The 14,585-nt window shown below is 35.5% G+C and overlaps 3 protein-coding genes across 3 annotated transcripts; 1 reads left to right on the forward strand and 2 right to left on the reverse strand.

The window, feature by feature from the left end:
• Window positions 1-230: 230 nt before the first annotated feature.
• On the reverse strand, window positions 231-2,456 carry LOC122303457 (putative UPF0481 protein At3g02645). Its single transcript, XM_043115247.1, has one exon. It carries the CDS (start codon window positions 2,300-2,302, stop codon window positions 599-601), a length of 1,704 nt encoding a protein of 567 aa, XP_042971181.1. The 5' UTR covers window positions 2,303-2,456; the 3' UTR covers window positions 231-598.
• Window positions 2,457-3,851: 1,395 nt separating this feature from the next.
• LOC122284757 (pentatricopeptide repeat-containing protein At1g80550, mitochondrial) lies at window positions 3,852-6,588 on the reverse strand. Its single transcript, XM_043095315.1, has 3 exons — window positions 5,078-6,588; window positions 4,537-4,748; window positions 3,852-4,436 (listed from the first exon to the last, which is right to left on the reverse strand). Exon 1 carries the CDS (start codon window positions 6,485-6,487, stop codon window positions 5,135-5,137), a length of 1,353 nt encoding a protein of 450 aa, XP_042951249.1. The 5' UTR covers window positions 6,488-6,588; the 3' UTR covers window positions 3,852-4,436; window positions 4,537-4,748; window positions 5,078-5,134.
• Window positions 6,589-8,495: 1,907 nt separating this feature from the next.
• Window positions 8,496-14,331, forward strand: LOC122284773 (3-isopropylmalate dehydrogenase 2, chloroplastic-like). The gene is made up of 11 exons (XM_043095316.1): window positions 8,496-8,801; window positions 9,253-9,382; window positions 9,532-9,643; window positions 10,684-10,759; window positions 10,860-10,948; window positions 11,886-11,972; window positions 12,614-12,730; window positions 12,873-12,980; window positions 13,179-13,232; window positions 13,351-13,503; window positions 13,900-14,331. The coding sequence occupies exons 1-11, from the start codon at window positions 8,576-8,578 to the stop codon at window positions 13,972-13,974; spliced, it is 1,227 nt and encodes a 408-aa protein (XP_042951250.1). The 5' UTR covers window positions 8,496-8,575; the 3' UTR covers window positions 13,975-14,331.
• The last annotated feature ends 254 nt before the right edge of the window (window positions 14,332-14,585 follow it).

Raw genomic sequence — 14,585 nt, forward strand, 5'->3', positions numbered from 1 at the left:
CCACATAAAAAAAAAATTAACTTTTTAATCGTGGACCTTATTTTTTTTCAAAGTGATTGTGCGGCGTCTGTAATTCCACGACTGTATGTAGCATTGATGTCCTCACGAGGAAGGCATAAAGCTCTGTGAGCAGTAGTACGTGGGGTTTTGAAAATCTACTTTTGATCAGAACATCGTGTACATATAGTTCTATAGCTGATCTGATACAATGTGCTAATGATGATCATGAATAGGCAACTTAGATCTTCCTTTTTTTTAGGAAATTGAGAGCAAAAGGATTTGAGCACTCATCATTACAGTCGTTAACAAGCTACCAATAATACAATATATTGTCATCGTGACATTCCCACAACCTTCGAAAGAGCAAGAAAGAAAAGTAAGAAAGCATCAAACCAAGCAACTTTCCTAGAGAAGTGTAGAAACTCACAGAAACTATATATATTCTCGTGCCCTAGCGAGAAAAAAACAAATTATGCAAACTATTTCCCGAGAAATCTCAACCCAGAAGGAGAAATGAGTTACCAATCTCAGTTCTTAATTACGATAGAGTAAAGATCTAAGCACCTCCGATCGAGCTAGCTACATCGATCGATCTCTATCATGTTCCAGTATTAACGGTCTTGACTGGAAGAACGCGAGTGCAGCCATAAACTGAACAAAACGCTTGCAATGACATCAAGACCATAAGGCAAATTGCGGCAAGAAATGTGAGAAATTGCCAAGACCCAAACACGTAAATATAGAAGAAATTGCCAGCTTTAACAATCCATCTGCGGCTGTGATGCTTGTTCACGTCTTCAATCACCTTGTCTAAGAATGGCACTTTTGTCAATCTGATCGACTTGCTCATTCCGTTGCATAGGTTTGTCACCTCTTCATCGCTTTTCAAACGGTTCAAAATGATACCTCTTGCTCTAAGTGCTTTCACATCCTCCTCAGTGTCAATAATTCCATTCATCAGTTCAGTGTAACGCGTAAAAACCAATGGTCCTGATGCAATCGAAGCTTCATATGCTACTAAGTTTCTCAAAGTTACCTCCGAGTTAACATCTAAGCTAACGGTGGGGAGGTATAATGTGACTGTCTTTGCGTCAAAAGCAATGCTCGAGATGCTGCCATTTGTGGGTGAGAAACGAATCCCTGATTTTATAAGTTCTGTTACAGAGGGGATCGTGATTTCCTCTACCGATGGTGGTTTGCTTCTGCTGTCCTCTGAGCTTGAAGACTCATTGTCTGGCTTGACTGCTTCTTTATTTTGGGGAAAAAGCAACTCCACAGGTTGTTTTAAGATGCTGAATCCAGGAAGGTTAGAGAGTATTGTCCAAGGCAATTTTATGATGACTTTTACGGGTCTAGACACGAGTACCTTCTTGATAAGATGTATAGGGGCGACGTGTAATCTCGAAAGCAGCTTCCAAACCTCACCTAGGAGTTGTTTCACGTAACCTCGGTCTGCAGAAGAGTTTTCGTCCCCTTGCATGCCTTCATTATGTTCCCCTATAGCTTCGGTGATTTCCGGTACTGGGTCTTCCAATTTGGGCACGATCGTGTCGTACAAAAAGCCTAGCAAGTGGGCGCTCTGGGAGACTTGAACCTTTGGCAGGTTTTCCCCCACCTTAAAAGGCGAAAGCGCTTTGCATAACCCCATTAGCATTGAAAGCAACAGATCATCCGCAGACTCTAGGGATGATAGCTGGAATTCTAGCATCTTCCTCAATACAAACAAAGGGATTTGATTCTCGAGCATTACCACATCTCTGAGAATTGCGTTATGTGCTGACTTCATTCCTGCATGGTCAACCAAGTGTGACATCCTGGAAGAAATTCTTGCTAGCCCCTTTCCTTCGTGGGCGGCGTACGTTTGAAGGAACTCGAGCAGGAATGACCCATCTACAGCCATCAGCCATGCTAACGTCTCACTATTCCAATCCAAATACTTGTGATAGCACGCTCGGATCCTCTGTTCAAGCCGCATCAATTGGTCAACAAGATTTTGGAACTTAAGGTCTTTGAGTTGCTTTTGAATTCTCTTTGCTGCCGCCAGCTTATACCTCTGCATCTCATACAGCTCTGGACGCCAGAAGTGGTAAGGACCCAGAGCAACTTCTTGTGGAATATAATACTCTGGATTGGTGGCCAGAAGAGCTTTGGGGACATTGAAAATGCAAACGGGGATTTCCTCATCATCCTCGAGGTCTGATTCAAGGGTTCGACGGATCTGAATGATCCATTGCACCTCATCAATTTTGGGATTAGATTGAGAATATGACACGGTGGATTGGGAAGAAGACATGATGTTCATTGTAGTAAAGGAGATCGAAGCTTTTGACTGTTTTGATGCATTCAGTGACGATGGGAGTTAGAAAATATCAGAACGAGGTTTTTATTGGCGTTATTTCCCACATGCATCTATATTCAATGAACCTTAAGAACACTGCTTTGAATAAATAATACAAAATGCGTTTCTCACGCTTATAATACTTTACAACTCTCAGGAGTTTCTTTCCTGTCTGGCCCGGAATGGCCAAACGTGTTGTGATATTCTCATTCTATTGAAGAAAAGTATGCAGGGTAACAGGTTTGTTTTGCTTTAGAACAATGCTCATGGATTAAACGTGCAATGCTTATGATTAGATGTTGGGGTCAAAAGGGAAAGGGAAATCGTTTTCTGACGTTTGCCTAACATACGGAGAACGAGAATACATATCGATAATGGTTTTTTAAAATGCAATGATTGTTCAGAAAATCACGGAGGTTTGGTAAGAAAGCCTAGATTTAATTACAGTTAGCAGCTTTGGCCATATTGAAAAAGTACAAAGAGGTAGACGGCCACTTTATGGATTTTTTGGTTCAATTTGTAACATAAGCGAAGTTTGTATTATTTTTTATTTATCAAGAGTTTGGCCATACATTACCCTTGTACGATGAATCTTACAGCAGGAGACATGTTGGAGACAAGGACTATCACTTACAGAAATAGGGCAAAAATTTCTGTCCATGTACCGTTCACATAAATAGCATAATTTAGTCCCTTTTTTTCGCAAATTTATATAGCGGTTTTCTTTTTAAATTTTAGATTTTTTTTTTATTATCATTTCACGTAAAATTTTGATGCTTTTGGCATGGTTTGATTTCCTTTGTGGCCACATATTTGAGTCTTGGTTTGAACTTTTCGGGCAGAAAGAATGTCAGAAAAAATAGATCGCGACTCATCATAATAGAAGAAAGCTTTTGTTATGTTCACAACAAGATTTTATCAAATTGTTGCCAAAAATATCCGACCAGCTATTTATTTAGAATTTATTTACATTCAGAAAGTGTTTCACTCATCTTATCTTATAATTATAATCTTTTTAAATTTTCATATAAAATATAATAAACAATTCAACTTTTTCATATTTTAACATAATAATAATATTAAAAAAAATATTTTAACAATATTTTATTTAACTTTTAACTTTTATTTAAAATCATCTCATCTACCTCTCACTTTCACAAATTTGTGTAAGGAGAGCGCAGAACGATAAAAGTTCGATGCTTGTTACAAAATAGAACCATGCAGTTACCTTTTCTTTGGACTTCGACACAAAGGAACAGCGATGCTTTAACCCGTCTAACTTGGCTTGCAAACTAATGCAAACCGTACTCACTGATGAGTCATGCAGCTTTTTTTTTTTTTTTTTTTTTTTTTTTAAATATAATGATAAGCATAATTATACATTAATCTGTACACTAATATAATATGATTGGTCAAAAAATAAATTTTATTGAAAATAGTATTAATTAAAATTTTAAATATGAATAAATCAATATTGATATACAGATTAATACGCGATTGTATTTGTATGTTGTAAAACTTTTTTTTTTTTTTTTATAAGTTGAGTCATGCAGCCTTCCCCAGGGGTGATCACTGAATCCCGACTCCCGAGGCCCTTTATTTGTCACATTTTGTGCGTGTGTGTGTCTCAAGCTTCAATGTCTAATTTATTATCTCTGAAAGTCATATGATTTTTGCCAGTCTTTGAAGTATCTCTCTTCGCAAAGGAGCTTGACTTTCAATATCCGAACCTTGTTCATTGAAGCTTTCCACGCACTCATCGCCTTCGAACTTCAATGATAATGTTCCTGCAGCCATAATCGATAACAAAAATTGGGCCGCCTATTGCCGCCATAATCTCCACCACATTTGACAATTGCACATTTTGCTCGCTTCCTTGGCAAGTGATCAACTTATTCTGGGTTGCGTGCGACCTTTTTGGTGCTGTCGGAAGCGAGAGACAATTGTTTGGAAAACTGCATTCATGGTGGTTGCCAAATAGCTTCTTCTAGTGCCAAAAGGTTGCGCACTAAAATAGCAGATGGATACAAGTTTAAAAATGTAAAGATGTCACTGACCTCAGAATCAAATGTCTTCTCTGCTTTATGGCTCCAACTTTCTGCATGAAAACAGAAGCCAAATTCTGAGCATCATAAGCTACCGAGAGTTTTTTAGCTGAAAAAAAAATTTCTTGTTAACCAAATACTCCAACAACTTACAGCGAGGACCATGTTTTAGCTGCCTCCAAAATAGCAGAAAATTCAGGAAGCATATTTGATTACTTAAACATGCCTGCCCTAGCCATCCTAAGAGGCTACTTGTGCAATTATATTCTATTGATTTTGGTCACAGATGATGAATGTTCCTCAGGACCGGCGAACTGCCTTCCAACACTCCCAGTGCTGCACTGCAGTCTACCCCAGAGGTTCATCTGTACAAATTGAAGGCAAGCATTAATTTAGGAGGCCATTGTTACAAACTGGTTCGGGAGCTATAATGAATCATTTAAGTGTAAGAAACCATTGGGGAGGAATAAATAAACCCCCCCACCCCTCTCTCTCTCTCTCTCTCTCTCTCTCTCAAGAACACTCACTGTCAATTATGAAAACAGAACTCGTTCACAACCAAAAAGTAGGAATATATTCTTCATCTGGATTCAAACAGATTATTGTAAACTTGTTCCACTTTTCTGAAAAATAAATTTCTCAAATTTCATTCATTTTCTTCCATGTCACAGATTCTGGATCAAAGAAAGCTCACTGTCAGATTCATTTTCTGCCAATTATATATCAACACCGTTCTTGAAAAATCTGCTTCTTAAAAGCTGCTGTCAAGAGATTCTCCACCCACAAGCTTTCTCCTAAGCTCAGCCCTTGGTTTAGCTGAAAACCCTTTGGCTAACATCTCTTCATCATACTTCCGGGCCATATCTACCATTCCTTTCTCCACCAAAGCATCAATCAGAGCATTGTAAGCAGACCCATCTGGACTACAACCAAGTTCCTCCATCTTCTTCCACACAATAAAAACCGGTCGAAGAAACCCCCATCTCCCAAATTTTCTCAGAAGCATCACGTAAGTGTCCATACCCGGACGAATCCCACTTTCAATCATCTTATCAAACACTAGAAGAATCTCTCTAGGCTTTTCTAGAGACCTGAAAATGCAATTGTATGTAATGACATTCGGAAAGCAACCTTTCTCATGCATTTGATTGAGCCACCCAGAAGCCTCCTTATACCTCCCATTTTCACAGAGGAGCTTTATAATTGTATTATAAGTCACAGCATTAGGCTGACAACCCAAGTCCCTCATTTCCCTAAACACACGAACCGAAAAATCCACACCCTCCAAAAGACCAATAGCATGAATTATCGTATTATACGCCACCACATCCAACCTTAGCCCCTTAGTCTTCATCTCCTTGTACAGCTTCACAGCCTTCCATGGTTTTCCGCTCTTGCACATTATATCCATATATATGGTATATGAATGCAAATCTTTAGAAACGCCTTTTTTATCCATCTCTTCCCAAAACTCTCTGCACTTACCCCACCACCCCATCTTCAACCACCCGCGAAGAATCATATTGTGAATCTTCGTACTGTTTACATTGATATTGAACTTCTTGTCCTTCCCAAAACACAGTTCTTGGGCCTCAATTACATGCTTGTACTCGCATAAAGCATCAATAAGATTAGAAAATGACATCTCATCCCTCAAATCAAAGTCTTCTAATGAATCATACATGTCGATGGCTTCTTTAACCAAATGTGCACATATATAGCGCTTAAACAGTATGCGAAACGTGGTATGGTTTGGCCTCGATAATGGGCTTGTTTTCATTCGTCGAATTAAATCCCAAGAGAGCTCGAATTCGAAGAACTTACCAAGAATGTCAAGCATACGGTTGTAAGTAGCAGTGTTGTGTTGGAAACGGAAATGGGTTTCGACCCAGTTGAAAAACTCGAAAGCACGCTTCCAATCGTTGCAGTAGGACGAGAGGGTCTCACAGACAGTGGTGGGGTCTGAGTAGGGTTCTGGGAGGTTGGGGTGGGAAGAAGAAATGGGTTCGGTGGAGAAACATTGAGGAAAGGGAAAAACGAGGGATTGAGTGCGGGAGAGAAGAGGGAAGAGCTTAAAGCTTCTAGAGAAGATTGAAGGAAGCATTCTTGACCGTGAGTTTCGCTCACTTCCGAAAGCCAGGAGCTTTTGCAGAACAGCGTGGTCTGGGTTTTGATCAAGAAAAAATCTATACAACCTCTCAACCCGCAACACTCCACCTTTTTTTTTAATTTTTATTATTTTATCTTTTATCAAATATTTAATATATAAATAATAAATAAAATAATTAAATTAATTTAAAAAAAATAAATTTAAAAAAAAAATATTAAAAAATTAAAAAAAAATGGAATGTTCAGGTGTTTAGAGATTGTGTAGCACAACCCTTTGATCAATGGGGCTCGGCCGCTTCAAAAATTATGAGAAATTGTTTGTTTAGTGTATTAGCATATATTGCCCACTTTTTGGCTGAATTATAATTAAACAAATGTTTAATTAGTAGTAATTCAGTATTTATTTCTGGGTTGGGCTTAGGTTGTCCGAAACCGAAAGAGGAATAATTAGAATGGGCTCCGAAATAGAATGGACTCTTCGAGCATTTGAAAGATGTATATTTTTTTATATTTTTAGAAGGGTGGTTTCGAATTTCAGATTTCTATTTTAAAAATTAAGACTTATGTTAATCAGGCTACCTCGAAAGATATTAATCTGAATGTTAATAAAGCAATAAATTCATTGGGTACATCACGGCAGCCATTTAGAATTTAATCTTTTTTCAGGCCTGGCATACCATATTTCATCAAAAGCTCTTTCAGTTTATTATTATTATTATTTTAATGTTTTTGTAGAGGAACTTCTTTGCAGAGCTAGTAGGCAATCAGAAAGTATTAATAATAATAAAAAAAAAGTTATAAAAAAACCGACACTTCGATGATTGAGGATAACACAAACAATTCATAGTATCGAAAAGAACATAGCTCTCACCTATTATAGTTTATACATATTCATCTAAATGTCTTCCATTTTTGTAGTAGATCGTACCAGTTATTGATTTATCCACATTGCCTAGTTTAATATGTTTGAATTATTCTTTAATTTCTTAATCGAATTAGATGATTTAATTATAAAAACTAAATTTATTTATCATTTTTTACAACTATATTTTAAACAAAAATTCTATCAGAATTTTTGTATACAAACTAAAATTTGCCCATTTCTTAATAAAAAATTATACTCATTATTTTCACACCACATATCATACATAATTTTTTTAATTTTTTCTCTTATTAAATATGTGGTATATGAATGATGAGTAAAATAAATTAATTAGTTTAGAAAAATAAAAACTAAAAAAAATTTAAAAGAAAAGTAAAAAATATATAATATGTAGTGAGAATAACAAGTAGAAAAGCTCTTTTGTATTAATTCCATAAAAAACATTGATTGATAAAAAAATTTGCTATTCTATTTAGTAGTTGGGTAACGATATATTTACACTTTCTTTACTACTGTTTTATTACCTTTTTTTTTTTTGCTATTTGAATTTGAATTAAAAATATCATAACATGACATTTGTATACAATATAGAAGAAAATAATTTTAATCAATTAACGTAATCATATAATTTAATTAAAAATAAAATCAATTTTATAAAAGGAATCTTAGTTTTTATAAAATTAAATTTATTTTTAATTAAATTATTTAATTACATTAATTGGTTAAATTTATTTTTTGTTAGATTATATAAGAATATTATTTTATGAGAATTTTAGTCTAAATTTAAAAAGTCAAAAAAAAACTGGATAGTAAAATAATTGAAAAATATTATATATCCTAAATGAATGTTTCGAATCTCTTTTTTATTTTTTAACTTAATGATTAAAAAAATATTTTTAAATAATGTTGTGGTTTATTTTATTTTTTAATAATATTTATAACGATTAAAAAATGCATTAAAAAAAGAAAAAAGAAAAAAAATACTGTTCGGGACATTATTCGTGTGAAATATGCCTGTAACATCACTTAATGATAAAAGAGGCGTAAGTGCATTATTACTTTTACATTAACTTATTGACACGTGTTAGATTAGTGAGTAACTAGGAGAAAAGAAGGGAAATTTCCGTCAATACTCCGCGAGAAATCGGTCGACTCACTGTTACGAACCGCCCGCAGAAACTCACAGAGTTGAAGAAACGAATGGCGGCTTCTCTGCAACTCAACGCCAGGGCTTTCCGGCCCTATTTCCCACTAAACACTGTTTCCCGGTCTCTGTCCAAACAATCACCCAAACCGGGTCGGATCAGGTGCGCCGCTACTACACCGTCCAAACGCTATACCATCACTCTGCTTCCCGGAGATGGCATTGGTCCCGAGGTCATCTCCGTCGCCATCAACGTCCTCAAGCTCACCGGTTCTCTCGAAGGTCCTTCAGTTCACTCTAATATTCTTTGTTTCATGTATTATATTTTATTTTTTGTGGTTCTCTCAATGTTTGTTTTCCGATAAAAAAGAAAGACAAGGGAAGAAAAATCTGTTTCTATTCTTCATGTTTCGCGAGTTAAATGAGGTTCAGTTCTTTTTAACAGCATTGGAAACTTTAGGAGGCAGAAATTTTCGTTTGTGTTCATTCTCATTGAAGAAATTTATTTTTTTGCGAATAAAAAACGAAAATAATTGTTCTGGGCTCAATGAATTGGACTTATTTTAACAGTCTTTACGTTTTAGGGATTAGGACTACGATTATATTTTAGTAAGAAAAGTAGGCGTAGCCCAAATACACGAGACATACACGACCAGCACCTATGCATGATTGTCAATACGATATATTATTTTAAAAACTCTGATAAAGATAAATACGTATTTTCATATATTAGGGATTGAATTTAAGTTCCAAGCAATGCCTGTGGGTGGAGCTGCTTTGGATCTGACTGGAGTGCCATTGCCGGAGGAGACGCTTTCAGCTGCAAAGAAATCGGATGCAGTTTTGCTTGGGGCAATTGGAGGGTAGTTTTGTTTTCCAATTTTGTTCCATCACTTTGTTTTTTGTATATATGTAACTATGCTTGTGTGTATGCACGTACATGCCAGTCTGTGTATATAAATGTTTTTGTAGGGGGGGAAATAATTGATGTAATGCTTTTTCTTATGTTAAGGTATAAATGGGATAAAAATGAAAAGCACTTGAAGCCAGAGACTGGGTTACTACAACTTCGGGCTGGCCTGAAAGTTTTTGCAAATTTGAGGCCGGCAACTGTTTTACCACAGGTAATGTTTGTTATATTCATTCATCAAAAAAAAAGTAATGTTTGTTATGAGGCAAAGTTTACAGGATATACTCATAGTTCATTTATGAAATTTGACGTTCTATTAATGCACATCAGGCTTCAAATATGGATAAATCCATAAAAAATTTCACTTGGCTATAAAAATAATCCAAAAACATTGAATGACTAATGGGTATACTCACTTTAGTTGCTAAGTATGTCAGGTACTCGTATATCTTTTAACTCGTGGAGGTGCTTCTCTCTGTTTTTTTTTTTTTTTTTTTTTTCCCTCTCTGTGTAATTTACCTTTCCAAGTTCTATTACCTTTTTCATTTTTTACATAAATGTGTCATATCAGACATCTGTTTTAGGATACAATATGCGATGGCCAAGTCTGGAAGAGGTAATGTTATGCCTTTGCCAGAAGTACACCTCAAATTTGGTGTTTGTTATTCCTTGATTACACTGCTGGAGTAGCAACTTCTGTTTTCAAGATATCATTTTTGTGCATAGGAAAATAGTTTTAACACAACAGTTTTCTCCATTGTCATACACATCTGCAAAAATCCTAAGGATAAATCATACATTTCTATTATTTAAGTTGGATCCAGACGTCTGCCTGGCATATGACATGCTGAAAATTAATGAGTTAGGATGAACAGGATGAAACTGAATTACTTTGTATGTTTATTTTGTTTCAAACCTCTTTAAATTATTTTTAGAATTTTTAAAAATAGAATATTAAGTGTTGAATTAATATCTCAGTGCTGACTTGCTGGAGTTGTGATTGCCCCATGCTGGTAATGATGGTTTATTGTCTCAACGGTGTAAAAATATAGATAATAGTTCACCGAAAGAAAACTTTCACCCTTGCTTGATACTAGAGAAGCCAGTCGTTCATGCAGAATCTTGGAATCACTTTCTTAACTTTTTAAAATGAGGGCTTGGACTTGTTAAATTATTTTATGATTTCTACATCAGTGCTCGGTTTCAGATGTGTACCTGATAAATTTATCATTTTATGTGATTTACTCATTTCAGTTAGTGGATGCTTCAACTTTGAAAAAAGAGGTTGCAGTAGGTGTTGACCTAATGGTTGTAAGAGAGCTTACTGGAGGTCAGTGTGCAACAAATTCTACTAGAGATGCATGGATTGGGTTTTCTTCTGTGAGTGGCTTTCCTTGTAAGCATGTATTTAAATTTTCCTCTTGACATAGGTATTTATTTCGGAAAGCCCAGGGGTTTCAGCATCAATGAGAATGGTGAGGAGATTGGCTTCAATACTGAGGTGTATGCCGCTCACGAGGTAGTTAAATGATACAAGTTTTGTTTACTAGCAATATTCTGTGTTAATTGACTTTGTATCCCATCAAATTTTACCTATTCTAGCCATTTTTTTTTTATAGGAAGTTTCCCGCAAGTGCACCTCAGGTAATTTAGGGGAAAACCCCCTAGTCCGATGGCCCTTCGAGATTGTTTGCACCTGCCACCCAGTGGGATTTGAACCTTGGACCTTGAAGGGAGCATACCACCAAGACCAAGGCCTTTACCATTCGAGCCAACCCCTAGGGTTTTCTAGCCAAAATAGGTCCTTGCAAGATTCAATATTATTTTAATCATCCTCCTTTGACTTAATTTTAAGCTATTGCATTCCGGATATTACATTTGTAGAACAATTCCTTTACGCCAACTGGAGATATTGTTCTAATTTTTTCTCCAACTTTTGAACACATTCATTTCCTTTTTTGTTTGTCATCTTATATGGCAATAGGTTTACTTGGTAAGAGAGATCTAGGAGATAGAGATCAGATATCTCTGTTGCGGTGGATTGGCTGTCTTAGCATGTGAGGGGACATGAAACCCATAAGATTATTTTGGGATGTGACATCTTTAAGCATAAATCTAAGCTAATTTGGATGAACAAAGTCTGTATCGAAGCGCATGCTTGCCATGGGATATCTAGTTTCGAAAAAGAGACATTTGTCCCAAGTCTTGTATGTGTAAGTCCTGCGAGTTGAGACTTCTCAATTTTCAAGATTTCCTGCTCTAAAAAAATAACAGCATGTGTGGGATTTGTATCATTATGACTGTATATGGCATTCGAATCTGCATTCTATATTTTCAGTGGTCTGGTAGTGCCAAAGGGAAATCCAAGTTAGTTTCTGAAATGTACTGCTCCCTATTGTGTTGTATACTCAAAGATGAAAATAAGTGGTTGTTAAATGTAAAAATTTACCTGCCAGATTGATCGCATTGCTCGTGTGGCATTTGAGACTGCTCGGAAGCGGCATGGAAAACTTTGCTCTGTTGACAAAGCGAATGTATTGGAGGTACTTTGTGCCAATATACTTCTGGTTTCGTTCCTTGTAATGCAGTTAAAGGTGTTCTATGGACAAGCTGTATTTTTTTTCTTTCTGTTATAATTTATGTCCTAGACTATCATATGAAAAATGAGTGTGGCTTCCTTGTAGAAGTACTCAAGCCAATACACCAAAAAACATCATTTTTCTTACAGATGTGGCTATTGTAAAGGAGGTAATTTACATGTCCTACGATAGTCGTCTGATGCAATGTTAGTGTGCATATGGGGAACGTTTCTTGTTTTATAGATTGATCTTATATCAGAGATCTTGGTGTGTTTTCCTCACTTTCTCAATCAATTTTGAATTCATTTTTAATTGGAACAAAATATTTTGAAAAAATTGAAGATGCATTTTTTTTGGTTCACCATTTTATGAACATTTTCTGTGAAACAAACTGTTAGGTTGAACTGCAATATATGATAAAATAAATAATTAGATGGTATCTTATATGAGGAATGGTTGAATAATAAGGTGTCATTGGCTGACTTGGCAGTAAGATTTGTCGTATCTTATACATGTAATTGGATGAGATTACTGTACTTACAAAAAATAAAAAGGATGAGATTACTCTGAAACATGCTACAAGATTATTAATGTCATTATTTCAGTCATCGATCCTTTGGAGGAAAAGAGTAACAGCCATAGCCTCAGAATATCCTGATGTTGAACTTTCACACATGTATGTTGATAATGCCGCAATGCAGCTTGTTCGGAACCCAAAACAGGTTTGCCTTCAAAATACCCGCATCATCTTTCTCTTCATCTTACATCCAGCTTGTGAAAATTTTACTTGGGAAGGTAAGTTAACTTCCAAAGCCACATTTTTTATAAATGCAAGCATTACAATGTCTGGTATGAAAATTGCAGTTTGATACAATTGTAACAAACAACATATTCGGGGACATTTTGTCTGATGAGGCTTCAATGATTACTGGAAGTATTGGGATGCTTCCATCTGCTAGTCTGGGTGAATCGGTATGGTTAATCATTTAGTTTCTCTTTGTTGAAGTTTTTGGTTTTATTTGGAAACAAGTTCGTGTAGTGCCTGTATATCTGTTTGAAATTTAAAAAAAAAAAAAATGTTGAAGTTGAAATTCAAATCATCTTTGTTTTAAATAAAAAAAATTGTTTGAATAATCTTTCGTACTTAAATTGAACTTGTCATTGGCTCAGGGACCTGGACTCTTCGAACCTATTCATGGTTCTGCTCCTGATATTGCTGGACTGGTTGGTTTGCTTACAAATCAAGTTTTTAGTCTTCTTATAAAAAAAAAAAAAAAAAAGTTTTTAGTCTTGAATAATCAAATGTCTGCTTTGATAGAGAATCTAATGATTGAATACGCAGGATAAGGCAAATCCATTAGCAACGGTGCTCAGTGCTGCCATGCTTTTGAAGTACGGTCTAGGGGAAGAAAATGCTGCCAAGAGAATTGAGACTGCGGTACTGGACACTTTGAGTAGGGGTTATCGAACTGGTGACATATACTCGGATGGAAATGTATGTGCATTTTGTATCCTTTAAGATTTTCGCAGACCATTATCATTTTCACTGGTGGAAAGATATTTACCAACTTAAGCTATATTAATATTTTGTTTGATTTTGGTGAGGGCAACAGAATAAAATAGAATAAACTCCAACAGTTGTAACTTATCAAAAAGAAAAACTCCAACAGTTGTTAAACCAGCACACCATGTCAAACCGGGAAAAATTAAAAGAGAAGAACTAGCACATCATTTATAGTTTGATTCATGATGATAATGTGGAGATTCTTCTAACACTCTTAATGGAGCTACATGTAAACATGATTGGTGCGTCTAGTAGTTAGTCATATCAATCTAAGGTAGTTGATATGGTTATAATTTATTGATTTTTGGCTGACATTTGCTTATGCAGAAGTTGGTGGGATGCAAGGAAATGGGGGAAGAGGTACTGAAGTCAGTAGATTCCCAAGTTCCTTCTCCAGTATGAATGGAAACTGGATGAAAGAATGGGCTAATATGCATGGACCATTTGTTATATGTATTCCAACAGTCTCCACAATGAGGAAGCCATGGTTCTAAGTTCAGGCACTGCTACTTCTAGCTCATCTAGTTTTGCGATTCTTCGGACTGAATATGATTGTGTCCTTGTAACAGTTAAGAGGATTTTGAATTGAGGATTTTCAATTATCGTTTTAGTTTCCAAATAACTTATCAAAATCATTCTAGTTTTCAACTACAATCTCAATGTTATGCAATTGTCTAGGAATCCTAATGGACATGCTCTGTTGTATGTGTTGTGCTTAGTAATGTTTCTTTATGGGCAGTTGAAAGCCTAAATCATTGATTCATTGCTTCACATTTTTGTCTAAAAACCCGATGGTAAAAAAATGTTGACACTTCTATTAGATGGCTTAATATCCAAAAACATGATTTGAAATTAGGAGATTTTACTAACCGAGCTAGTTTATTTAATTGTAAAATATCTTCAATATATTTTTAATTCATATATTTCTTTTTACGTATTTATATAAATAATTATAATGATATTATATTTTTAAAATAATGAGTATTTATCTTTTTAGTTCAAGTAATTTTTAA

The sequence above is a fragment of the Carya illinoinensis genome, chromosome 1 (assembly GCF_018687715.1).
Source record: "Carya illinoinensis cultivar Pawnee chromosome 1, C.illinoinensisPawnee_v1, whole genome shotgun sequence".
Taxonomy (NCBI): Eukaryota; Viridiplantae; Streptophyta; class Magnoliopsida; order Fagales; family Juglandaceae; genus Carya; species Carya illinoinensis.